This window comes from Opisthorchis viverrini (assembly GCF_000715545.1).
Source record: "Opisthorchis viverrini unplaced genomic scaffold opera_v5_11, whole genome shotgun sequence".
NCBI lineage: Eukaryota > Metazoa > Platyhelminthes > Trematoda > Opisthorchiida > Opisthorchiidae > Opisthorchis > Opisthorchis viverrini.
This window is the reverse complement of record NW_008751667.1, coordinates 3918893-3945981: the sequence shown is the minus strand read 5'-3', so window position 1 is coordinate 3945981 and position 27089 is coordinate 3918893. Positions and strand designations below refer to the sequence as shown.

General features: G+C 44.6%; 1 protein-coding gene across 1 annotated transcript in view; it reads right to left on the bottom strand.

Annotated features, from left to right (window-relative positions):
- Nucleotides 1–11269: 11269 nt before the first annotated feature.
- T265_01105 (hypothetical protein) overlaps nt 11270–27089 on the bottom strand; it is a gene marked incomplete at both ends in the record, with an annotated part of 117988 nt that continues 102168 nt past the window's right edge. The window contains 3 exons of the mRNA XM_009165048.1: nt 11270–11562; nt 14920–15012; nt 23565–23648. Of these exons, the coding sequence (XP_009163312.1) occupies nt 11439–11562; nt 14920–15012; nt 23565–23648 (301 nt within the window). The remainder of the gene's footprint in view (nt 11563–14919; nt 15013–23564; nt 23649–27089) is intronic.

Below are 27089 nucleotides of genomic sequence, written 5' to 3'. Positions count from 1 at the left end.
CTGTCGGTGCTACTCGCCTTCCAGGATGGGGACCGCGTGATCCTAACTGCACCTGATTGGGACACTGCAAGATATGTCTGCCAACCGACGTCAGTGGCGATCTTGCTGCTCGTTCCTCTCTAAATTACCTGAATGAGTGTTCGGAGGTGTCTGTACCTCGGAATAATTGTGGTAAGCCAGCACTAAGTCCTTTCCCATCCATGTTTATTTTTTTTTCACAAGAATGCTTTCAAACGGATCATGGTTGTGCGGCACTGAAGCATCGGTGTTGAACACTGATGTCATGCTGTCGATGATGATGATTTCCGACCAGGCTGATCACTCTTCTAAGTTGTCGCGTAAACAAAATAAGAGAGAAACTCGGGAGATTCCACACTCGGTAGAAGATTTCGCCATCAACATTTATAATGTGTTAAGTGTCCGATACAAAAGTTGCCAACTACTTCTGTTTAACGATATTTCGTAGACATTTGCTGATTCCAAATGGGGGGTTTGTCCTGTGAGTGATGTCAACATATGCCGGAAAGCTGACGCACTGCGGAGACCGTCTCATCCTCGTTGGGAGTTGCCAACAATGTGCAGTTCACAAATCTTCAGGGCGACTCGACCTCACAATCTCCCGACCGGTATTCAGAGGTTAAACTGGTTCGGCCACTAGTGACTGCTCATTGCCGTGTTTATCACGCGCCACTCATCCGTCAATCACACAATTCGCATCACGTGGTCAAGCTCTTGCTGGACCACATCAAGGTGTATGGTCGTTGGCCTGTTCGTTGAGCTGAGCTGGGTGCGTAGTGATGGGTTGATGGTTGTCCACTGCTGCTGATGACTCTCAGTAAAGATGCTCAAGTTTTCCGGTTTTTCAGGAATGCGCACCGAAGTCACTATTACTGTTTATTTTTCTCACTACTAACAAAGGTTGCGTGCGCACTTTTCGGCAACTGGTAACGCATCCCAGGTGAACACGTGCATAAGCGGAGCGCCAGCCAAAGCACTTACATACGATGTGTGTGTGTGAAGTCGTTAAAAAGGTAAGTGTGGGCACAAGCGCATGACACATTTGTTAATAGCGAGAAAGTGAATGATAATACAGGCGAGAAACCACTGTACTCTTCGCGTGGGGCACTCGATGCATTGCCATGCCATGTGCTCACACTTTTCGGACAGTGAAAATCCCAGTGTGTGTGTGTGTGTGTAGGGCTTAAACAAACGCCGAGAGAGTTTATTCTCCTGAGTGTGCCCCAGTTTGCGTGCTCAGAGCTTAATTAACGGAGGTGGGGGGCAATACTCATTGCCTGAAGAAAGTGTATCATACTGTCACGCACATTTGATCAAAACAAATGCTTTTCTGAACTCCATGAGAAGGCGTACACGAGAAAGCGTGGCGATTCTCAACGAGCAGGAGAACCGGTCGATTTTTCATGATACGGTGATAGGTTGATGGTGTTCGTTTGACTGTGCGAATCGAGCGGGAGGTCAGGCATGTCTAGGTTCGGGCCAGCTGGCGGAATCTCGTCCCTGGTGCCTTGTTTGAGTTTGACATGGCAGCTAGGCGCCGAAAAGGGTGAACAATTATTACTAATATGCAGGAGAAACTTCGCAGTGTCAGATGGTGGAGACTAACTAAAGCACAATTCAGTGGGTCGACGGTGAGGAGTTTGTGGATTTGTTAATTACCGACCGTTATTGATATGGCCATGAATATTCTGTGATAACTTCAGAGTCGAACGGGCTAGCGAAGGATGGGAAAAGCTCATCTCAGGGGAAGAATGTGCGTGTTGGAGGGAAGGGATGAAACGAGTCCACGAGAGACCAGTTCAAAAGATATCTGGATGCCGGTATAAAGAGATTCCAATCATAGAATCAATTTTGGGGGTCCTGGAATCCTTCATTGTAGGGAGACAAAAACCCGTGAATTCGTAGCCGACATGGATGATGGGAGGACTGGCTACAAGTCATCTGCAGCATCGAATACGTAACGTCTTCAGTCGAGACGAAAGAAAACCGCCCAAAAAGCTGTTTAAAACACCGGTTTCCGAAGCAGTGCGATCCTTTGTACGGGTCAGTATACCGGCGAATAAAGACCACGACACGATTCGCATTGTTCACTCCAGTGAAGAACTCTTAACGAATCTGTTCCAGATGAGACCGCCATTCAAAAAAATAAGATAGAAGAGGATATGAAACTTGTACATTCAGTTTTTATTGAAGAGGATGAAATTCGGACATTAATATAATTCATATCGTTTCAATTTCCTGGTATGATGCCCACATATCGTAGATGATGATTGAGCTGGGAGCGATGCAGGCCTGGATTGCGTCCATCAAAATGGCTGCAGTTCGATCTAGCAATGGATACATTAAAACCTCTTTAGTTTCCCGGCAGATCCCTCCGAAAATCCACTGCCGGGGAAGGGTTCGCTCTGCGTGATTTTTACGGCGAGATATTAGCGTTTCACCGATCTCGACGTGTAGACGTGGACCGCCGATAACTGTTGAAGTCTGCAAAAGCCACCAGGCGCAAACTTCGCGAAGAAAGTTCTTCCAGTCAACAGTGGTCGTGTGGCTAATAGATAATTCCTCTGAACAGAATTTGATTTTTGCCAAATTTTCGGACCAGCAATAAATGGATAGAATTAATGGCCTAAACTCCATCCCGGACCGCTCCAGCCAAGTTCCCTTTCGAAGACTGATGTCTTGCCGACACTGTCGGGCGTTACACCTCCACCTGTCAGAAATAGTTGAAAGTGTCATTGATGCAATTAAGGAATTGTTTTCATCAAAAATAGGTCAAGGTTGTGTGCGTACATCAAATTGGAGCTGACACAAAGTGGCGCGGCTTAAATTTTCGCACGCGCACTTTTTGCATTCGTGGCGGGGCTTATCTGGAAAGATCTCTCTTAAGTTCCCATGAATACTTCAGTACAGACAACTGGCCGAATATTCAGTAGTATTTTCCGATGTGAATAGTAGAATTAGCTCACCCTTCTCACCCGATTGAGAGGGGGCTGAATTTCCCCAGGCAACACCTTGTCATTCAAGAAACTTCAAACGGCGGCCTGGTAAACTTCCTGGTCGTATCAGTTGAGTAATCCGTCTATCGAACCTATCAAGTGAATCACTACACTCGAAACCTGCCAGAGAATTTGGTTTAACTACTAGTGAGTAGTTGTAAAATTCGCTGGCTAACAGCCCACATTCTTCGCCGGGCTTGGACTCACCCAGCTACTTGCCTCAAGATGATTGAAGCGTTTTCTGAAACAGAAGTGGTGTGGATATCAATTTTGTTGATTACGCGACTGGATTCACAGCGTCAACTTGAACTGGTATGTGGTCCCTTTTAGATAATGCGATATTTACCTATAATGTGTCGAGTGAACGCATTTTGTGCTTGCAGAATGGCCTGCTGAGTACGGGTTTCCGAATGCTCCATAAAGAACACGTCAGATCAATTCCAGAAGCCACCCGAGCTGATATTTCCCCAAGGATCCCAATTCCCGAGTAATCCAGCTGACTGTGCACGTAAGAATTGCTGTGAGGACTACAGTGCTACTTATATAGAAGGGAGAAGTAGCACTACCGGACATTATGAAAGTGCTCGTTTCCTTCCTCACATCCTACCTCAGCATAATAGAACCAGAAAGGATTCAGCCTCTACTCTGAGCATTCTAGCATACAATCAGAGCCTTGTTCGATCGGGCCCAACCAATTCAAACAGGAAATTCAAAAGAGGTGGAATGATGCCATGCTGACTTTCTGAGGGGTGACACTTGCATCAACCGGAGCGCTGGTCTAACGGTATCAGCTGTCTGATCGGGTCTAACCAGAAGCGTGATACCTCAAACTGCGAACGAGGGCCGCGTCCCCTTGGCCAGTCGAATGATGCCGTCAGAACGATCATGTAACAGTAACTGTCAATCTGGTTTTTGTTTTTTAATAGTGATTATCCAACTCGTGACTATGTTTGAAACGTCGAGCAATGAACCTCCATTGTAGCGTAACGAGCCGAATCGCAAGAGTGCAAACGTCTAGTTCTTCTTACTTGTAAGTTGGTATCGTTAGCAAAGTAAATATGCGCTGAAAAGCCGAGAAGCACTGTGAAGCTGTTTCATCCTTAATGGGAATTATCACCAGTTTGCATCTCAGGAAACTCCAGAATGTATCGAACCCGCGACCTCTCAGCCAGTAGTTTGAGCATTCGACTGTTTGGCCAGGAGTAGTGTGATTAACTCGCACTTGGGCGTGATATAGCACCACTCAATCACAGAGACCACATCACGTGGTCATATATTGACTGGCTATTCGAGTGATGACTTCTCAGAAAGAAGTTCCACTCATCTTGTGAAAGTATCCTCCCTCTGATCGTGATGTGAATGGAATTCATCGCTTCGATTCATACGGACAATCCCCACCGACCTCAAACTGGCTGAATATTGTAAATTTAATTGTTCAAAATGATTTAACTTCACATGGGTCTGCCCTATGAGTAAGGATCATTCAACGATTTAGTCAATATACTGTCATATCTCGAATATCGTGCCAACTGAAACATGAGGCGGTCCGTGTGCAGCACATTCACTTGTAGAGTATCATGAACGGGAGATTCAGTTGAGTCTCTCGTGAAAACCAAATTGATTTGCAAATGAGTGTATTTCTCGAGTTCCTACCATATTCTATCCAAAGTTTAGTCAGTGACCCACTGAGTAGTATCTAACCACTAGCCAAAAGCCTGTAGGTTTGAACCTCACTGACGTCCCAAGAAAGGTTTAGTCGCTTGTACAGTGCTTACGGGCCTTCTGAAGTTGGATTGTTTTCACTTGCAAACAGAAGCTGGGTTGAAACTTGGAAACTGAATATATATATATATATATATATATCAACGTGTACACCACTGCTAAAAATGTATTCACTGAAGTGATTTAACACTGTATTGCCGCTGGCTGGAGTCAATCTGTGTACCTGAGAAAGTGATGCTTTTTTGAGACAGACAATTAGGGAATATTCCATAGAGATTTCATCTTGCCAGTGAGGTGAGCAATGTCCACGATTCCCACCGAGGATAAAATGGCGGCACAGTGCTTCTCGGCTTTTCAGCATAGACTGGTGGCTTCACTGACAGGAAAAAACATATACTGACAATTATCAACTGTTTTCCTATCACCTTAATTTGTCCAGAAGGTTCCTGCGTGCCGACGTGATCAATGTGGTTTCCGTCCCAAGAACTTTTGCAAAAATATGAAACAAGATAATCGATGGCCGATATAAGTAGTTCGCTCTCATTTCCCCACGTCACTTTCAGTGTTTTCTGGACTGACTGGATCTTCGTCCAAGAAAACAAGGGAGAACGCTAGATTAGATGGGCTTTCTTCATCCGCCTGAAGGCGAGTTTTGCTTACTAAGTGAGGCCCAAAGATGAATTTACTAGCCAGGGGTCATCTGTCTTCTCCGGGAAATGTATTTATTGTGCATGTAAGCTCAAATAAAAAAGAATATCAGACAAACTCGTCCCCTTCCCGAATCCCCCGTTAGGTTCTAACCCACCCCCACCTCTGGACGGCAATTTGTACGGAGTGCTGGTCAGAAGGTTCGGGTACTAACAGAATAGTCGACATTTTGCCACACGCTGACTAATGGCAACTCCATTTTCTTGACGTGACTGACTTCGCAGCCCATTTACGTTGACAAGATGGCTGTACACATCGATTGCCAAATTAATACCGATGTAACGGTAATACTACTGATGGGGAGGCATGCGAGTAGTATGATTTGTTCTTGTAAATTCGCTTTGCGTCTCTTGAAATGAGAGATCTGTTGCGGAATTAGTGGAGTCGCTTTGTACATCGGCTTGGATTTGAGCAATGAATGATTGGAGCCAATGAATTTGCAGGAAAGTTTAAGAAGATGCGTTCAGGAGAAGATGGATGTCCAGTTTTTGTGTAAACAAGATGCGGATTTGAGTTTTGCTTCCCTGTCCAATAGTCTGTAACTGGTCACTTGACATTAGCTAATAAACAACTCCGCAGAGAAGGCCTTCTTCCTTTCACTGATAGTTGTGCAGTTGGGAGAACTGCTCGCCAGTGTCTACTCAATCTTCATCGATTCATCGTATTCCGTGTATCGTTTTGGGGCACATACGGTTTGAGCGCATACTGAGGATTTAACAGTATGGCGATCACTAGCGGGTTCCCTATCAGGAAGTATCAAGCTCATTTGGGTGATCGACCTCGCAGTGATTGCAATTAGGAACTATGGGTTCCGGTTCGGTTCATGCTCCGTGTCACTTTGTTGCCCCATTGACCAATGTCCGAGGTAATTATTCCTGTTATGTCCTACGTAGTTCTTCACACAGCAGGTAAACGCAGGGACAAAACTCTGAGGAACGAAGAGAGGAGGATTTAGCCGACCGTCCATAGTCGGAAATCCCCGTGGGTCTGAGAACACACACTATTAGAATCAATCGGTCTTCCCTGTCTGGATGCAGGTAATTCACGCTGCTGATCAATCATTTGAACCGAACGGTACAACAGCCAACTCCTAGTAGGAGGAATAGCCCCTCGTAGATTCGTGACACAGCTTACTACTTGCATGCTATTCGGTAATCGGTGTTCTCACAGTTAGGACGGAATCACAGGTAAAATTTTCCGCAAACAGGTGCATGATTTTGGAGGCACATTAAGCTCCTGTTCAAAACAGCGCCCTTTCATAAATGCCACCAAGCTCTCTGGTCCTGCAAGACTACTTACGTCTCTCAACCAAGATCACCTCAGATATCCTCGAGGTGCCGACTCTCCTGTCAATGGAGAGGAGGGTGAAGAAGACGAGAAATGGGTTTCAGCATTTCGGTACAAAGTGATTATCTGACCGGTTGTACCTCTTTCACGTATGGTCTTAAGGTGGCTACCGGTTCAGTAATGTGCTTTTCCTCCGAAGGCGTGTTACTAACACAGTTTTATCTCATGTGAGGCAAAGTGAACAAGCGGTCTTTCCTGAATAAGTTCTAGTCCGTGATACGGGACTCATTGGACCAACCAAAATATGTCCATTCTGGGACCCGTACCTCAAGAATTCGATGGTTGCGTACAGAAGGAAGTAGGCAAATTACTGGGCTTAGGTCACCAAAAAATACTGTTCCTGGGGGGCAAACAGCAGCGAAAAACCTCTGGTGGCTCCCATCACGTTGTATCCCTGTCATAACTTTGGTACACACCAAGGTTTTGAGGTTGTGACAAGAGCCATGTCTGGATGATCAAATGTTCCCTAATGGGTTGACCTTCATCTACTTGAGACCATTTTCGATTGGTACGTTGAGAACGACACCAGTTGGTTGGTTTTCTCCAGAAAAGATCACCCCCTCCGTGGATGTTTTCGAAGGATTCAGTCAACCAAAAAAGGAGGATACTCTTGAATAACGGTCTATATATGAGGGAGAAGTGATAAACCTACAAAATATGTCACTGATTAGGTGGCTGTTGATCTTTTCGTCGAGCTTGGTTTGCGAATGGTTCTTTACCAATCAAGCGGACATCATCAGCGCACCGTTAATAATCAATTTCTTTCTTACCTGAACCAGTTTATAAGGTTATTACTTATTCACTGATTCCCAAATTGTGAACTGGCCAATCAGAAGGGTGATAAAATCAACCCGAAAAAAAGATGTTCAGGGAACGAATCAAATTCAGAGGATGCATACCACACCGCAGCACAGGTAGAAAAACAACCAATGGAATTGCGGGAAGGCTGACGTTCAGTTAACCACTCACATTAAAATATATTTTTTGTGAATGGTTTCATTTGAGGAAACTGTTGTGATTGGCATTGCGTTTAATTTTTTTCCCTTAGGAACAATGTTCATCAACATCTGGGAGAGGGCGTACGAAATGCACAAAAACCTGATGACTACCTGCCTTGAATGAGCACTTCAAGCTGCAACATTTTCCTTAATTCGAAAGTTGATTAGTTAGATTTTGAACGATGTGAATTTCCAAAAATCCCCATTCAAGCAAGTCCACCGACCCAACTTGTTTGCCAGCTTAGAAACCTCTTCTTCTGAAGCGAAATTTTTCTCGAAATAAACGCGCGCGCTTTGAAAGAACATCCGGCCTAGACCGATTATCATACTAGAATGTCGTATGTCTAACCACGCTATCAGATACGCAGAACGCTTAGATGTTTTTGGCGTGCTGACCTATATCGACACTGTGTTTCGCCATTTGGAATCAACCAAACACTTCCCGCGCGTAGCAGACTTGCTCTTCCACTGATTACAAAGCTACCCGCAACTCAGCAGCCTAATGAGACCAGCTCAAAATTTGAACACGAGTGATGGGGAATGGTATGATCGCAGTAAGGCTTCTAGCAAGGACGTCAAAAGCAGACCTGTCCTGACCAAAATGCATTAGCCATTCCATACGTCTCTATGCTCCACGTGGCGTGAATGACAAATTTAACCAAAATACTTGGAACAAATGCTATTAGGCATTTCATTTCAACGGGATTTTCACAAAAACCCGAATCTCCTCACACTACCGACAATCTCTGAGTAGTTCAGTAGAACGATAAACTTGACCTGATGAGTACATTTCCATCTGAGAATTCGTTGCTCGAGGAGCCAGTCATCACGTGTGACCGCGTGATGTGGATTCCACGATTGAAGGATGAGCAGCGCTATATCCTGTCTAAGTGCGAGTTAATCACACTGCTGATCAGCCACTCGTGGCTGAACGGCTAGTCAGCAGGTCGCGGGTTCGAGACCCTCAGGCGTTTCGTGAGATGCGCACTGCTGATGATTCCCAATAGGGATAAACAGGTGTACAGCGCTTCCCGGCTTTTCAGCATAGATTGGCTTCACTTACAGGGCAGTTCACAACTTCGTTTCTTCAGGACTGACTCAATCCCACGAACGAACACAGTAGATCTCACGAGTTAAAAAACGACTCTATGAAATACATCTTTTCATGAGCCGGATGGCTGCAAGTTTTGGACCCAATTTAGAGGCGAACCGCCGGACAAATCACACCGTCGCAATCCGTTCTCCGGAAGTAAGGGAGAACACCTGGCTAGAATTCGCCCCTTCAGATGTCCCTTATGTAGCCCACGGATGTGGAAACCAGTTATCGCCGGGCGCCGTAGAATACAGACCTCCCAATTTATTGATCATATTGAACTATTTGCTTCATGCTAGCGGAAACAGAATCTTTATCGACAGTAACATACGCCTGGTGAAAACTGGTGAGCTTCCGAAAGATCAAAACTTTTAATGGGCCGTCTAGAGCATTCACTGACCTCATGGTCGGTCTCTTGCCAATGAAAGCACGGCTCTGTTGCCTAGACTAAGCACACTACTTGTACGGTTGCTGACAGCCCATGGCCAGTTTTGCCCTTCTTGGAGCTCTCCAGGTAGGCACAGTTGCCGATTTTTGTAAACTTGGTGTTGAACTTGTAGTGGTCCATTATGATCGAGAGCTGCAGCTGGATCCATTTGAGTCTCCTGTGAAAACCAAGTTCGTGGGCAAATGTGTTTGTTGAAAACACGGCTTTGTTTGTTCTGGTACGCGAAATACATGTTCCAGTTATCCTTACCTGATGAAATTTATCTACGACCCTAACGAGCCTAATTCCTATCTCGCTGACGCATCAGTTCGTCGTGGATATGGCAAAATCACCTGCTGCGACGCAGAAGAACCCAGGACTGAATAACCCCGCGCAGAGTACAGGTGAGTAATCCTTCAAGTTCACCTATTTCACAGGCGTATTTTCTGGTAGGTATTTTATTATGAAACAGCTCCTGGAAAGGTCAGAAAAGCTGCTGCAGTCTCGGAAAGTAGACAGCGTAAACTTCGAACAGACCGTACTTTAGGTGAAAGCTGATTCTCACGTCTTAACCAGTTTCAGGATGAGTTATTGATTATTACGCGCTATGGTGCAATGATCAATAGACAGTATCGATTGTAGGCTGTGACCGGTCTTTTACTTAGGCGAACTTGATATGGAAAAGACTTTGAGGAAGATAGTTTGAAAAGGGGGTAGGAATATAAACGAGGAAGAATCATAGGAAAGGAAATCTTTCTGCAGTTTGCATGGGTTTCCATTTAAGATGGTCTTAGCCGAGACACAAGTCCTCACGTGACCATATGGTGTGGACCACGTGACTGAAGGATGAGTGGCGCTATGTCCTGTATACGTGTGAGCTAATCACACCGCTGATCAGCCACAGGTGACCAGCTGGTTAAGTGATCAACCACTGGCTGGAGGGTCGCGGCTTACAAATGTCCAAGAAATTAGTTACTAGTAACGGTTCTCAGCAGTGTCGAAACAGCTGTGCAGTGCTTTTCCACACTTCGGCACAGACTGGTTTCATCTGCACAGTATCAAATCGATTGAAATTTCATAATCTCCAGAAAACGGGAGAACATAACTAACCAGAATAGTGCGACCGAGCTTCTTGCTCAAAGTCAGAGGTATCTTGCGTGAATTGGACTCTGTCAACACCAGAAAACAACTCCAGCGGAGTCCTCAACAAATTAAGATCACATTGGCGAGAGAGCAAAAAAGGCTCTTTTCCTAACGTGGCCTCTTTTCGGCCGATCATTGGCGCTTTGTGCCGATTACCTCTTCTATAAACTATTTCTGGAGGAAATTCGGAAAGACCCATTCGTTATGAAGGAACGATTTTACTACTGCGGGGACAATCACCCTGACAGACAGATAAAAACGTTGATCTTCAGTTTCCGATGATTATCCCCAATATTTGTGGAAGCTTCGGCAATAGGCTCACGAAGGAAGTGAATTACCAGCCTGTGAGAGTCATCTGTTAGTCTGGAAATTCTTCACGTTAGTTTTCAGACATTTCGGCCAATTTGCGATGATATGGTGTCAGTTTACTCCAGTTTGAGCTTGATCGTGGGACCATTTAACACCAATAAAACACAAATGTGTGTTTTCATGACGGAAACTACTCGCAAGGTTGCTGAAATCTCTTCGACAACCTTCAGCAACCTTGTGAGTAGTTTCCTTCATGAAAATATACTGCGACATCTCGAATATCACGCCTACTAAAACATGAGGCGGCCTGCGTGCAGCACATTCATTTGTGGAACATCAGTTCAGTTGATTTGCAAATGAGTGCATCTCTAGACAGATGTGTTGTTTTAATGTGTAGATGAACTACCCATCGAGAGGATGGGCGGGTAAACCAAACTCCCCCCGAGAAATTGGCGACAGCTGTGTCCATTCGTGTAGTTTCAATTAAAAAGTCTAACAAGACGGACTATTTGCTGTGGTGATGAGATATCTTCGCACCCAAGATTACAAGCGGGCGAATGTTTTGAACAGGAGTTTTTATCGGTAAACAGAGTGTTGTTCAGGTGCATGGAACATATCGACAGAATATCAACCGATAAATGGTCGTTCGGATGTATCTGGAGCACGTGCCGGGCAAGTTAGTGTTGGACACTACACTCCCTGATCGATTCGTTTTGTGGTCTGTCCTCGCTGATGTTTGGTCGAATTGTATTGTCTGCCGGCACCGTAGAAACGTGGTCGTCCAGGGAGGCTTCAGACAATCTGAAAGCGGTTGAAAAGTCATGCGTCAACAAGATATTCAAGATAATGGAATTCCAACTGAGGATGACTCAGTGAACCAAAATACTATCATCGGAACCGAGGATCTTTTCCAGATAAGCCCCATCAAAAAACTAACCCCCGCCATCCGAAAAAGATCAGAGAAAGGAGGATATGAAAATTGTACTTTCCGTTTTTATTGAAGAGGGTGAAATTTGGACGTCATTAATAATTTGCATGAAACGGTCCGTTTTTCTCCAAACGAACCCACACAAGTGGCTGTCCATTAAAGATCGGTGTGTGCCGCATTGGCGTTTATTCTGCATCTTGTAGACGTGCCAAAGAGATTCGATGATTTATTGTGAACCCTAGTCGTTAGTTCCACAAATTTTTCGGTATGATTAACCGTTTCATGAGTATAATTCATGTCAATCATCGTTTCCATTCTCTGATATGATGCCCACACATCGGGGATGATTGATTCGGCAGCGATGCAGGCCTGGATTTTATCCATCAAAATGGCCGCAGTTCGATCTAGCACTGCACACATGAGCACCTCTTTAGTCTCCCGGGGGATCCATCCGAAAATCCACTGTTGGGGAAGGACTCGCCCTGCGTGGTTTTTAAGGCGAGATGTTAGCGTTTCATCGATACCGACGTGTAGAACTGGGCCACCGCAACAAACATGTTGCCGTCTCCTTGTCATGAGTGAAAGTTGAAAGCGTCAGAAAGTTAATTTAAGGTTTTACATCCGAACGGAGAAAATGTTTGCGCAGAATGAGCCTAGATGCGGATAAGGAATTGTTTTCATCAAAAATAGGTCAAGGTTGTGTGCGTACATCAAGTTTGAGCTGGCAAAAGTGTGGCGGGGCTTAACTTTTCGCACATGTACTTTTTGCATTAGTGGCAGGGCCTATCTGATCCGAAACCAACGCTGCTAACGTGATGGAGAATACAACAGTGGTCACTGAAGTAGATTATATTTTTTCGGGTGAAAAGAACTCAGTAGTCCGTGTATGGTCACGTGACCTCACAGAGCACAACTCATCGGTGTCTAATTTCTAAGTACACTCTCATGCTAGCAAGTATTTTTCGTCCTCACCCTACACGTGCATCGCAAAATGTCCCAGACGAGTAAGCATTTTCCAGACGAAGCAAATAAAATCTGTCCAACATTGAGTAGGCGAATGGGAAGCCTGTGTATCGTACTTGGATCGTGTCGGAGGACCTTGATCTGAAACATAATTTAACCAGATTTACATTGGGAACGAACAAGCAATGCGTACAATATTCTGCCTATTGTATGTTTGTTGAACGATTTTTCAGTAATTTAATATGACACCGTGGTAAAGCCTTCACAGAGGAGCTATGATGTTGGTTGCAGTTGATGTAGGCTATCTAGATGGAATGGAACCACAGCGAGAATATTACAAATAAGGAAGAAATGATTATGGGAATAGTCGAATCATGACACGATGACTCATTGCGGTCGAACGGATAACGGAAGCAATCAGGGAAGTGCGCATGCAACATTACCTGGTGCTTCTGTTTGCAGTAGACCTCGAAGAAATGCACGAAACCGGTTCAGAATATTGCGCTCAACGAATGACTTGCACATACCAAGCTTACCTGTCAGGTGGATGGATATTCGGTTCATATTCAAAATGATGAACTATCTCCTCTTTACGATGCTATTCGCTTCTACATCGATTGGGGTGAACGACGCTCAGATTCTGTCACCGTGTACAGGAAGATGAGCTTCCATGAACAGCGATGGAGACTACTGACATAACCACAATTTCAAGATATAAATCCTTCCTTCCAAACAGCTGCTGGCACACTTGAACAATCAAATTTGTGACCAATGGTGGCGTGGTCCACAGACGGATCGCACACGAGGATGAATTCAAAAGCCCGCTGGATGACGTCCGCTCTGGATGTAACTAAACGTGTGGGTGTACAACAGCCAATCAGCCAGCCAGCCAGTCAGTCCATTTTGCGTAGCTTGAGGTATGACTTCTTGCATGACTATCACGTCCCCATCATGGTACGTACCGGAGTTAAGGATAACTCACAACAACAGAGATCTGGAGATTGAATGGTCCATATCCTGTGGAATATACGTAGAATTCAAATATCACTGAGGCCGGCTGAGTTGACCGTACATGTTGTATGACGGGAGGAAGGAAGAGACGGTTCAGTTGGTTAGAGTGCGATCTTACTGACCGGAAGGTCTGTAGTTCGAACCCGACCTCTTCCTCTCGATTTCTCCTGCCTAGGCTTGGGCAAATCGGCAGTACTTCAGCCTTCATGATTCCTTCGGGTGGCACGGCAGCAAAGCACCGGAAAGGTGCTACGGCTGAGTGACTATCTTTCTTACATGTTGTATGAGTGTACTACATCGATGTAGATTGGGTTATTGATTTTCTGCCAACAATGATGTTCCCAATTCCGGAAAATTTGAGGAGTCCTGTAAGAATGGACGGTCTAGCTCAAGTGAGATTTGCGAACGATATTCTTGTTGTTGAAATGGGGTAAGTTTCAGGCAACAGTTTGCTAGTCATTGGATGTTTATGTGTACGGAGGCCAGCCGTCCCCAATAACCGAACACCACATCATTTGGACGGATGTGTCACGTGCAGGACACGGGCCAAACGAAGGCATGCCCTGATTGGTCAGAATGCCAGCCAATCCGAGTCAAGCACCTTTGACCCGACGCTTCTCGCCCCCCTCACGGGGATTCTGGCACGACCTTGTGGAACACTCTGACTACCCTATAAATACAGTTGTAATAATTTTCCTGCCTCCATTAGGGCTGTGTAGAGCTACCGTGCCTTTTGGTATATCATAGTGGGTGGAGCAGGAAGCCAAGGGACCGGTACAGAGTTGCACTATCGTTCAGCAAGTCACAACATTATGACGGCAGAGTGGAACACGCTACTGCTGAAAACTATCGGGCCGAATTGCTGGCCTTGTTGGCAGGGAGTCTGATAGTTAAATTGTCTGAATTAGTTGTTGGTTCGTTCGCTGAGCTGGGCAATTTGATTGCAAACGTTTCATCACCAATCGAGGTGACATCATCAGTGTGTTGTTAGGGGACGTGGTGGAGAGCAGCGATGGGTCGGTGGTTGTGAGTTGGGTAGTGTTATGTGTGTGTTAATATACATGCTGCTAGCCGGGGTTGACCTTCGATCACGGTTGGATACTCGGTCAGTCGGTTCCATTGGATGTTCCGATTGATCGATGGCCACGTGAATTGTGAGCCTGGCCTCCCTCGTGCTCTTTTGCAATTCACCCATGGATTAGCAACGTATAAATGTTTGCAACTCTGCTTATGTCCTACTTTAACTACATGCTCACCTGTTCGAAAACTGCGGTGTGGTCTCTTGAACGTTTTGTTCGGATCCGGGGGTAGGGTGCATCAGAAAGAAAGGCAGTTCGACCCTCAAACTACTGAAATAAAAAAATAGGAAAGTAAAATGCTCCATACGCAGAAGCTAAGATCTGAGGAACAATCTTAAATCATGTTCGAATTACGATGCGAGAATCGCGTCTGATATAAGGAAAAAAACAGACACCAAAAAAAGACTGCTCTACCAACTGTTATCTGAGTATTTTAAACACATAATTGGAGTAATTGTGATTGTGCCAGATTAACTGTTACACGTTAACGATAGGCGAAGGGAGACGCGTCACCCACGATTTTTTCCTCAATCACCAATCGAAAATTCATACGATTTAAACGCCCGGTTGGCAACAAAGATCACCTCAGCTACCAGTATTCTTGAGGATCATCACGAGACACATATTAATCGACCATCCTTCTCTGTGCCCTTTGAATTTTTGCAAAAGTTCTTGATCTGCTTAAAACCGTCTTCTGTAGTGACTGAGTCTCTAGCACGACCGCGTGGTTGTTCACGACAACGCCGGTACCACCCTAATGGGAGAGGCACTGCGCCTCCTGTCAGTCAGCGCTGACGTCGATGATTTCAACGTTTCCGCACAAGTTGGCTAGTATTGTGGATTTGTGTTTGGTGACCTGCTTAGGAGAGAGACCACAAACTACACGAGTCTTTTATCCGACAGGTTGCCTTTCGAGGAGACGGTGCGCTTCGAATCATATGACGCCACTGATGAGACTGAAGGCTGGTGTTGTTGCGTTTTGACTAGGTGAAAGCTAACCACTACTCATGAGGTTGCTGAAGATTCTTCGACCTTATGAGCAACCTTATGAGTAGTGCATTACGAATATACCTGTACCGCGTTATCTCGAATATCGTATCTGCTGAAACATGGGGCGACCTGGTACAGCACACTGAGTTGCCTGAGAACATCACAAACAAGAGATTCAGCTGAGTTCCAGGTGAGTCCCTCGCAAAACCAGATTTGTTTGCAACTGAGTGTACTTCGCTAATTTCGTGCAGTTTGGCTTCAAGTAGAACACAAGGTTGACGGAAACTCGGGGACTGTGCCTACCTGATAAGCCCCGCGGAGGGCGAAGCCGGTCGTAGGCTGTCGGCGAATTTTCAGCAACTTTATGAGTAATGCATCACGAATACACATGTAACGCGTTATCTCGAAAGTCGTAGCACCCAAAACATGGGTGGCCTAGTGCAGCACATTCGGTTGTCTGCAAACGGGTGAATCTCTCGCAAAACCAAATTAGTTTGCAAATGAGTGTATTTCGCTGAAAGCTGGACATCCACTTGTGTCTCTAATCCAAAAATATGCAACACTAGGCTGCTTGAGGGTAATTTCACCTTACCAGTGTGGTTATCTGGTGAGAAAAATCAGAAGACATTTGCTAAAGTGCTTTCAGAAACTTTTGCGCAGGAGCACTGAATCGCAGTGTATCTGGGCGCGCAGTTTACGCTCTCCTATTATTCTAGGAAAGAGCCGATGCAACAAGGGGACATGAATCAGTTTTTCATCCTGCCAGAATGGTATGGGTTTATCCTATGTAAACTCGTAACAAGAACTTGAAGGGGTATAATACTGGAATGGTCTTAGTTAAAATTTTTGTAGCTAGTTTCTACTGTAAATCTATTAGTCACCCAGATGCTGACTCCCAGCGAAACATCTGTAATTCCAGACGTCTTATTTCCTTATGTGTCACGTGAGGTCCCTCTTTTAGAATACACATTTTGTGTTGTCAGCCAACTAACCAAAAGAAGGGAGCATTGGCTGGTTTACAAACACTGCGATATTTGACAACGGTTTCGGTCCTATGTGGTCTCAAATCAGGATCTTCAAGGACAGGAAAGCTTCATCAGGATGACCTTGGTTGAGTAAATGTGCTGTTTTTTTGTTTTTGAATAGATTTTACCGCATTAGAATTGAAAACAGCATGCGACGATGATTCAACTGGTCACCTTATGAGTTCAAGTCATCCCACCAGCAGTGACGGATGAAATAATCGATACAACAAATCGATCAGTGACGCGCCCGTCATAGTTCATATGTGTGTATGTGTAGTTTGAATCCACTAACGCAGATAGATGAAATACGACGTTAACCATCGTGCAGAAAACAAAACTAAATTCAGGGACGAATAACCAGTGACGTCCACTCAGACCAGTGAGTTAGACTGAACAAATCCGGTGAGATTGATTTTGGAGTGATATCTTCTAATTTACAACTGTGAGTTGTCGTCCTGTTAGAGAGGCGAATCCATGCTAAGAAGACGAAAAACAGCGCTGTTCGCAGCTGTTTCATCCTATTCTTAAGTTATCAGCAGTCTGCCTCTCACGAAACTCCGGAGAGTCTTGAACCCATGACCTTGTGTTTGATGGTTGAACATTTACCCGCCTGGCCATGAGCGGCTGATTAGCAGTGTGATGAGCTCTCACTTAGACATGACATGACTCATCCTCCAACCGCATAAATCACATCACATGGTCACGTGTTGACTGGCCCCTCAGAGGATGACTCCTCAAAAAGAAGTTTCACTCATTGGAAAATGCTTGGGACCGATTGGGAAGTCATCGTTTCAGAGAGGTTTGGTGAACAATAAATCCACGGATTGCACTACTCATAAGGTTGCTGAAAATCCGTCAGCAACCTTATGAGTAGTGCACTACGAATATACGTATATCGCGATATCTCGAATATCGTAGCAACCGAAACATGGGGCGGCCTAGTACAGCACATTAAGTTGCCTAGAAACATAACAAATGAGGGATTCAGCTGGGTTCCAAGTGAGTCTTTCGAAAAAAAAACAAATTAGTTCGCAAATTAGTGCATTTTGCTTAATCCATCGATTGCTTACCAAACATCTCTGGAACAAAGTTCCACTCATCTTGTGAAACCATTCCTCTACTGAACTACCTATAGATTGATCGTAGTGTGAGGAAATCTTGTATTTTAAAATGACGGCATAATTGCAACTAAAAATCAGGTAGGACCAGTGAACAATTTATAGAAGCGGATCAAGTCCAAAAATGACATAAAATCAAGTAATCCATCTTTCAAGGCGGTTCAGTTTTGTTTCTTATCACAATAATCTGTTACCTTCAAGATATTCCAACGCGGTCGCTTGGCGTAAAACATCCAGCTGTAGCAAGTCATGAACGAAATTTTGTTTGAGTCTCTCAAGTAATTTGCAGCCGAGTGTATTTTGACCCTCTTTAAAATCTTCCTCGCCGGCGGGAAGTTTTCCGGTTAGCCCGGTGGGAATTATCCCTGATAAACAATCACAACTTGTTTTCACTGAAGGAACCGCTTAGTATAAACAAGCCGAATTGAAAGTTGCACGTGATTTTTCCCCAGATATACCGGAGCATTGACGCAGCTTATCATTCTGGTGAAAAGACCAAACAGAGTGCTAAGATGTGGATTTTTTTTCTAGGAAGATCCCTGGTAATTTTCTGGGTGATACTGCACTAGCGAGGGGAGATATGAAAGTGACGGTTTCCACTGTTTTTGAGCAAAGAGTTTTCGGTTGTATCGGGAGTATGCGCCTGAAGTCAAAGATGGGTGAATTTATAAAAGTTAGAGAACCCTATCTCTGGGACTTTGCCACTCGAGGCCATGACTGAAAAATGAGTGACGCTATACCCTTAGTGAGAGTGAATCACACTGCTGAGCAGGCACTCGAGACCGGAACGTCAAATGTTCAGACTACTAGCCGAGAGGTCGCGGTTCCGAGACTCTCGACTGGAGTTTTGTGAAATGTACACTGTTGATGATCCCGGATAAACTGAAATGGGCGTACACTGCTTCTAGGCATCTTACAACAGATTGACTTCAATCACAATACAAAGTCTCAGTTGATATTCTGGCGTCAACACAACATTGTTTTCAATCGTAGCTGTGTTTTGCGCCCCATTCACTACTGACTGTGACCAACAAGCAGGGTGGAAGAAGGACTGATCGATACAATTTCAGTTCAATCGTAGCTGTGTTTTGCGCCCCATTTACTACTGACTGTGACCAACAAGCAGGGTAGAAAGAGGACTGATCGATATGATCATAACTGAGACGATAAGCGTGGAGTTTGTTTTCAATGGAAGATCCATTTGAGAACTGAGCATGAGTCTACTTCACATCAGTTGTTTGTTTGTTTGTTTGTTTGACAAAGACAGTCAGATTGCTCAATATTTCGTGCAAAGTTTGCGGAAAGATTGTGTTGGAATCGTCCTACTCCCCCTTATCACTATCAAAAAACAAGATAATGGCTTCTATTTTGTTTAAGATCTAATGAAAGGCTGGGGGAATCATAGAGAAGCAATGCACCACACATAAGTTTGCTGAAAACTCCTTGAATATCAGAAACGAGAGATTCAGGTGGGCTACAGGTGAGTTTCCCATCAAAACCAGACTGGTATGCAAATAAGCGTGGAGGTCGAATCTCGTGCCTTTTGGGTTCAAGTAGAACAAAAGTTGGGTGGAAAAATGAGCACTGCGTTTATCTGATGCGCTCCAAGAAGGGCAACACCGGCTGTGGGCTGTCGAAGAGTCTTCAGCAGCCTTACCACGTTCATACAATGATTTACTGTAGATTTTTCACACAAGGCAGGCTCTTCAGCAAAAGAACTGTCTTGGTTGAAGGAATGAGGGGAACTGGGAGGTTCAACTTATTATCCAAAGTCTGTAAATTCAATTACTCCGCTTGAATTTTGAAGGCCAACGTTTTTGGGAAATTTTCAAAGGGTAACATCCTCCTGGAGGAGACTACTCACAAGGTTGCTGAAAACTCTTCGACAATGCACGACCGGTTTTGCTCTTCTGCTTCGGGCTCGTCAGTTAGGTGCTGTCCCCGAGTTTCCGTCAACCTTATGTTCTCTGTTATGTTATCCGCCATCCTTTGTCACTTTGTTTCAACTCAAGCAGTTCTATTTCGTAAAGTTGCTCACAAGATCTCAATGACCAATTTACATGGAAAATTGAGGGTGTTTTCTCGGATAACATGATGAATTCGAGAGGATGTGCCACTGTAAAATCCCACGGAAGGAAAGAAACATTCACATCTCCAAGCTGGTACTGATGCCCAACGCGAGGACACGGACAAATGACTTCCTGGCAAGAATTTTAAAAAGGGATGATTAAATGGGATTGAATTTTAGCGGCCAGGGTGTATTTCCTGGTAGTTGGCAACTGCACCGCTAGCTACTGACCTGTGGGAGATTCACCACTATTGGAGGGGTTGAACACTACTGATTAAGCATGCGAGTAGTATGTCGTTTTGTCATAAATCCGCTTCACGTTCATTGAAAAGTGAGATTTATTACTGAATTTGTGGAATTGCTTTGTGGCCTTCGTTTACGTTTAATTGATAGTCAATGAGCATCCAGGAAAGTTCAGGAAAGCGCGTTCAAGAAGAAGACGGATGTTCAGTTTTCATAGACAAGATGCATATGAGAGTTTTCTCTCCCTGTAACTGTTCACTTGTGAATTCTATTGGCGGAAAACCATTTAACTGTACCGAAATAAGCCATAGTAACTATTATTACGCACGGGCTGACGGATCGTATTACATAAGCTATACGTTCCAAGGGTAGGCGGCTTCTCTAGGTTTCCAAGAGTTCCGAATGACTATGCTTAGAACTCAAAGATGTCTTCGTAAAAAAATCGTTCAGCTGTAGCATCCTTTCGGTGCCTAGTTGCCACGCCACCCGAGGGAAGCACGAGGGCTGGGATACTGCCAGGTTGCCCAAACCTAGACAGGGGAAGTCAAGAGACAGAGTCCGGGTTCACGGACTTTACCTTCCGATCAGTAAATTCGCGCTCTAACCACTTGGTCCGTCTCGCCTCTAAAGATGTCTTTAGTGATGTTCGATGTGATACGTCAGGCCAGGGACGTCATATATCATACTGATATATGTGAGATTTCAATAAACAATCTCATGTTTCATTTCGGGCCACAGTAGACCTTCCATCAGGATGCATTCATACCAAGATTTCCTGAGGAAGTGTCGAGCATATTGGTTCCTTGTATGCTAACCGATCCTCCAAAATGCAACCAGTAAAAAAACTAGAAAACCGGAGGGGTTGATTCGCCTCCTTCCGAGTAGCAATAAATTTGTGCCAAATTCATCCAGCGATTGAAACCACTCACCCTTCTCAGTACTGATAAGGCTTGAACTTCCTTGACATTGCTTCCACGGGGTAATGAAGTGGCACCAAAATCTGGATGACCTCTATTCACAGTGACCTCACATCATAAACAAGAGATTCAGCTGGGTTCCATGTGAGTCTCTCGAAAGAACCAAATTAGTTTGCAAATGAGTGTATATTCGCTGACCTCACATTAGGTTTATTTAAAGCATGGTGAAACGCTTAGATAGGGAATGAGCATCTTTGGTGTGTTCAAATGATGAAACAAGTTGAATCACGTGATGTGGCATCAATACAAACTTCCTCCGACTAATTAATTACCCTTTCAATATTGGACTATTCTATTTTATACGTAGTCGGTCCTATATCCAATGTTTTTAATTCAAATTCATTTGTGGGTTCGTTGCTGAACATTTGGTCCCACTTTGAACTGAACAACATTTTTCCCGTCTAATTTGTCCGACAGAACACCGCTCTTTCTGTGCCATCCTGTGTTGCCCAAGGTTCAATCTGACTGCCAGCTTTCTTTTACTTCTCCTCATTATTTACTGTTCATTTCTTACAGAACCACGGTCTAAATCTATCTATATTGTTTGCCCACGTCCAATTCAATATATTGTTCTCTGCCAGTTGCGACTACTGAACAAACGCAGGTGAAGTTCGTTGAATTCGGTTTTGCTGCACTCAACAGTGACCATCCTTCGTTGAACTAGGCTACCCGTCACCCGTCAGATGGGACACTTATATCGTGCTTTTTGGCTAATTAACCAACTCCTTCCCTTGAGATCATGGACCTAGGACAGGATTGTACACAAGGTGAGCGTGTTGCCAGCACTCCACTGGATGCGTGTGAATTCTCACATCTGTACAGGCGATTGCGTTCACGCTTGATCAATGTGATGACGTTACGGACTGATTTATGGCCTGAAGTGGTCGTTTTCCGTTGAAACCGCGTTGACAAGCACGCCATAATCTCGTTTTTAATTCGTTGACTCTTCCAGCGTCTCCAACCGCAATATGATGTGATGTCATGCCAGTCAGTTATTTATCTCACGGCCATTGACCACTCAATCCACTGCTACGCTCCACTGAACTGAAGATGTCACCCTGATTGGTGATCAATGATTCTCAGATCAAATTGCCCAGCTCAGTGAACAAACCAATGACCATTTGCTCTAGAAGTGCCATATTCTCAAAATTCCGGCGAGCTGAAAACCAGTTAGCTTTAACGTGATCTCCAAGTACCCCAAAATCAATATAAACAACTTGTGTTGTTAGGGAAATACACTCATTTGCAAACAACTTTGATTTTGCGAGATATTCACCTGGAACCCAGCTAAATCGCTCGTTTGTGACGTTTCCAGGCAACTGAATGTGCTGCACCAGGCCGCCTCATGTTTCGGTTGCTACGATATACGAGATATCGCGATAAGCGGCGTCGAAGTAACGTACTATTGATAAGGTTGCTGCCAAAATAAAATTGATATGCAAATGAGTGCATTTTGCAATACATAGTGATAAATGGAATATCGTGCCAACTGAAACATGAGGTGGTCTTTGTGCAGCAGGGAGTCGAGTTAAACCAAGTGGTTAGAGCGCGAATTTACTGACCGGAAGGTCCGTGGTTCGGACCCGACCTTTGCCTCTCGACTTCCTCTGTCTAGGCTTGTACAACCTGGCAGTATCCCAGTCCGCGCCTCCGTCGTGTGGCACTGCAGCTAGGCACCGTGAGGGTGCTATAGTTGAACGAACTTTGTGCAGCACATTCAGTCGAAGAACATTATTGAAAAACGACAGAAACAGTTGAGTATCCCATAAAAACAAAAACGATTTGCAAATGAGTGTATTTCTCAAAAACAGTCTCATTTGGGTTCAAGTAAAATATAATTTTGACGGAAACTCGGGGACTGCGCCTAAGTGATGGGCCCCAAGAAGGGCGAAACTGATCGTGGGCTGTCGAAGAGTTTCCAGCAACCTTATGAGTAGTGGGTTACGTTTACACAATGTATAGCGATATCTCGAATACCAAAACGAATGAAACATGAGGCTTCCTGGAGCTGCACATTCAGTTGCTTAGAAACATCAAGAAAGAGAGATTCAGCCGGGTTTGAGGTGTGTCGCTCGCAAATGAGTATAGTTCGCTAATTTTGTGAAACTTGGGTTCAAGTTGCGTTGTCTTTTTTTGCACCATTATCACCCTTTTTCAATATAAAACCAGTGGGGACACAAGCGATCTCTGTGGTCTACCACGTGTATTTGTGTGTGGGGGTGTGAAATGTTTAGCCTATCTGAAATTGTTTTCCATCACCTAGGTGGCCGCACGGCTGGAATTATTTTAATTTAATCCCAATACCACCATGTGTTGCCCAGAACGCATGCATATCGTCGAGACCACCCTTGTCCTAATTTGCTCTAATTTGTAGATAAGAAGTCCAACTCGGTTGACTTACTTCAGTCCCATCCAACACCGGCAGTGCACCACGTATGAAATAAATATTCCTTGTAGATCCTTGACCACCCGGGGCGCATTTGTGCTAAGGAGGGAAGGAAGGAAGATATTGTCTGATTATAGTAGACAAATAAATATTGGATGACTAACAATTACCATGTCTGAGGATTTTAGTCTGATTATACAGTTCGTTGACAGTATTTGGTTGAAAGTATCCCGGTGGACAAATCGGGAGACTCCTTTCCGTCGATGGGGGCATAGTATTATATGCTATACACCGTTTATTCGACATTCAAGAGCCTATGGGCTTGATAGATACTCCAACTCTGCACCAGCCGAACGCAAAGCTTCAGGGTGAGATGCTAACCAAGAGGAACGAACGTTCAGAATACTCGAAGAATATCGCTCTCACGCAATATTACACTAACAGTCGGTCAAACACATGCATCTCATGATAAATGAATAGTACTCATGTAGTGCGACGGATCGATCGCCTAGTTGGGGCAGATAAAGAGCCTTCCATTCATCCCATTATTAGAACTTCACAACGCTTCATTTAGAAGTTGGAATTTGAATGTCCGTGTTTGAGGATGAGATTTGTTTTTTTTTAAATGAGACGGGTGGTCACTACTAATGTGACCATGGTACGTACTACTGGTGAAGCATGTGAGTAGCGTCTAGTCATATGAAAAAACATCGTCCCCTGGTTTGATGGAATGTGAAGTTTGGCAGGGAAATTATGGATCCGTTTCGCATTGTTTGTTCATTTAATTTCACTATTCAAAGAACGTCCAGGAAAGTTCACTTTTTAAATACTGTGTGTAAATGAGTTATTTACTTTCGTGTCTGGTGGCTTCTAACCGAACAGTTCATTCTCGTCACTAAGCCTCACTTCGCTGAAGGCTGCTCTTCATTTTACTAAATGTTCCACCCCGTAGCTGGACCCAAGTTGCTGCTGAAACATGAAGGGAATTTTACGCAACTGAGGGTCAGCCTCGAGCTCTTGCTCCGATGCAATAATTCAACCCTGGAATTCTAGGAAGGTATGGCACTGCACGCTTTCTCCGGATGGCTGGCTGAAAATGCAAGGTATCTAGGCAAAATGTACTGTTTATAAGAACTGAAAAAGCGCTCAATCCAAATGTACGCCTACTTTTGTTTACTCCCTCAAACTACTCAGTAACACCGACAACAATCGTTTTGTAAATAAGATGAAAATACTGAGAGCACCATTCGGGAGACCAAGAAGAGAACTCTGTTTAGCATGTCTTTTAATGACACAAACTTTCAGCTTACAACCAGAAAACCAGTTTAAAAGAAAACAGCTTGATGAGATTCCTCATGTCGAGCGTCTAAACACACTGTACATATCTTCTCAGAAAAGCCAGCCCAGGAGTGGCAGTCCGTCACAAAAACACAAACGGAGCTTGGAACCATTCCTTTTTGTTGAACTGGAATATGAGACAATCTTTGTGCACACTGCCACCTCCCTGGTGGAGAATCCAGGACTTAAATCACCGATGGTTGGCAGAAGTGGCCCAATCGCGCGTCAAAGCTATCGCCTTTAATCGGACATAGTAAATGTGTGCCGCTGATCAGTCTTCAAACGGATGGTGCACAACAGTCGGATCGCGTTTGAATAACAGAAAACAAGCGAGGAATGTCGTTGTAATTTAAACTAGGAGTTGAGTAGTTTTTAGTGCCCAATCTACGGCAGAATTTTCACATCGCCAAAATAGTGGATTACGGAGGGCTGCAGAACCTTTGGGTTTAAGTGCGGACAAACTGGAATTCAGATAATTAGAGGACATGGGTCAAGTTAATTCACACATATAGGTCGGGGGACAGGAAAAAATGGACAGAACAACTCTAATCCGAACCTTGCACACTCGAGGGAGTTGAGAACACAGTGAGAAACAAACTGCCTCGGGAGAGAGCCTACGAGGACGTGTTGTACAGGTCGATACCAACTCACACAGCCGACATCCGTTTTAGACCGTACCAAGTACACAACCAGTCACATCATAAAGAAAACGACTCACAAGGTTGCTGAAAACTCTTCGACAGCCCACGACCGGTTTCGCCCTTCCACTTTGGGCCCATCAGGTAGGCGCAGTGTCCGAGTTTCCTGACAGGAAAAAATGGACAGAACAACTCTAATCCGAACCTTGCACACTCGAGGGAGTTGAGAACACAGTGAGAAACAAACTGCCTCGGGAGAGAGCCTACGAGGACGTGTTGTACAGGTCGATACCAACTCACACAGCCGACATCCGTTTTAGACCGTACCAAGTACACAACCAGTCACATCATAAAGAAAACGACTCACAAGGTTGCTGAAAACTCTTCGACAGCCCACGACCGGTTTCGCCCTTCTTGGAGCTCATCAGGCTTATCAACCTCAACCCATGTGATTTTCATTCACCTGGCGGATTTGTCGGAAACAGGAGATACGAAAAACTAGGTTCAGTGAATGGGGAGAGATCCGACCGCAGGTGCGGTCAACAGTGCCGATACTACTTATATTCGGTGCATCCTCACGATCGCAGTCGGCTGCGGTTGAAGTTTGAACTTTGTGCGTATGTTTTAGAATTAAAAACCCACTGAAGGATTTCGCAACTAAACTAGCAAGCGTCGCCAAATTCGTCCAATTCCAAGTTCACCACATCGCGTATACTAGACTCGCCATTCATTAACAGTTGTGTTGTTGCGTCTTGATTGATCGCCAGACAAACGATTTGAATGAATTCCACTTTTTAAGTTGAATTTTTGACCGAACTTTTCTTAGAACTTTTTGTTTCGAGGAATGAGCTGAAAGTTAGTTCTAAAATTCGGTAAAAACCAAACCAGCCCATGATGGAGCCACACAACCGACGGTCGCCTCTCTTCAGCTAAAGTTTCGTTAGTTGGAACAAAGCATATGTGACTGTTTCACTTTAGTGAAAATGCTCACTAGCTAGATTTGACGGTAGATTTGACGGTCTCATAGATGGGTATTTGGGCTCCGATCTTGTTCACAATAAAGCAATAAACCAATGGACACGCAAGTGCAGATACATTTCGACCTCAGTTTGGCATTTGGTACGACATTCGAGATATCGCAGTATATTTTCATAAAGGAAACTACTCACAAGTTTGCTGAAAACTCTTGGACAGCCCACGACCGGTTTTGCCCTTCTTGAGGCCCATCAGCTAGGCGCAGTCCCCGAGTGTCCGTCAATATTATGTTCTACTTGAACCGAAATGGGATTAATTTCGACAAGTATACTCATTTGTAAATCATTTTGGTCTTCATGGGAGACTCAACTGATTCTCTCGTTTTTTAATGTTCTTCGACTGAATGTGCTGCACAAAGTTCGTTCAACTATAGCACCCTCACGGTGCCTAGCTGCAGTGCCACACGACGGAGGCGCGGACTGGGATACTGCCAGGTTGTACAAGCCTAGACAGAGGAAGTCGAGAGGCAAAGGTCGGGTCCGAACCACGGACCTTACGGTCAGTAACTTCGCGCTCTGACCATTTGGTC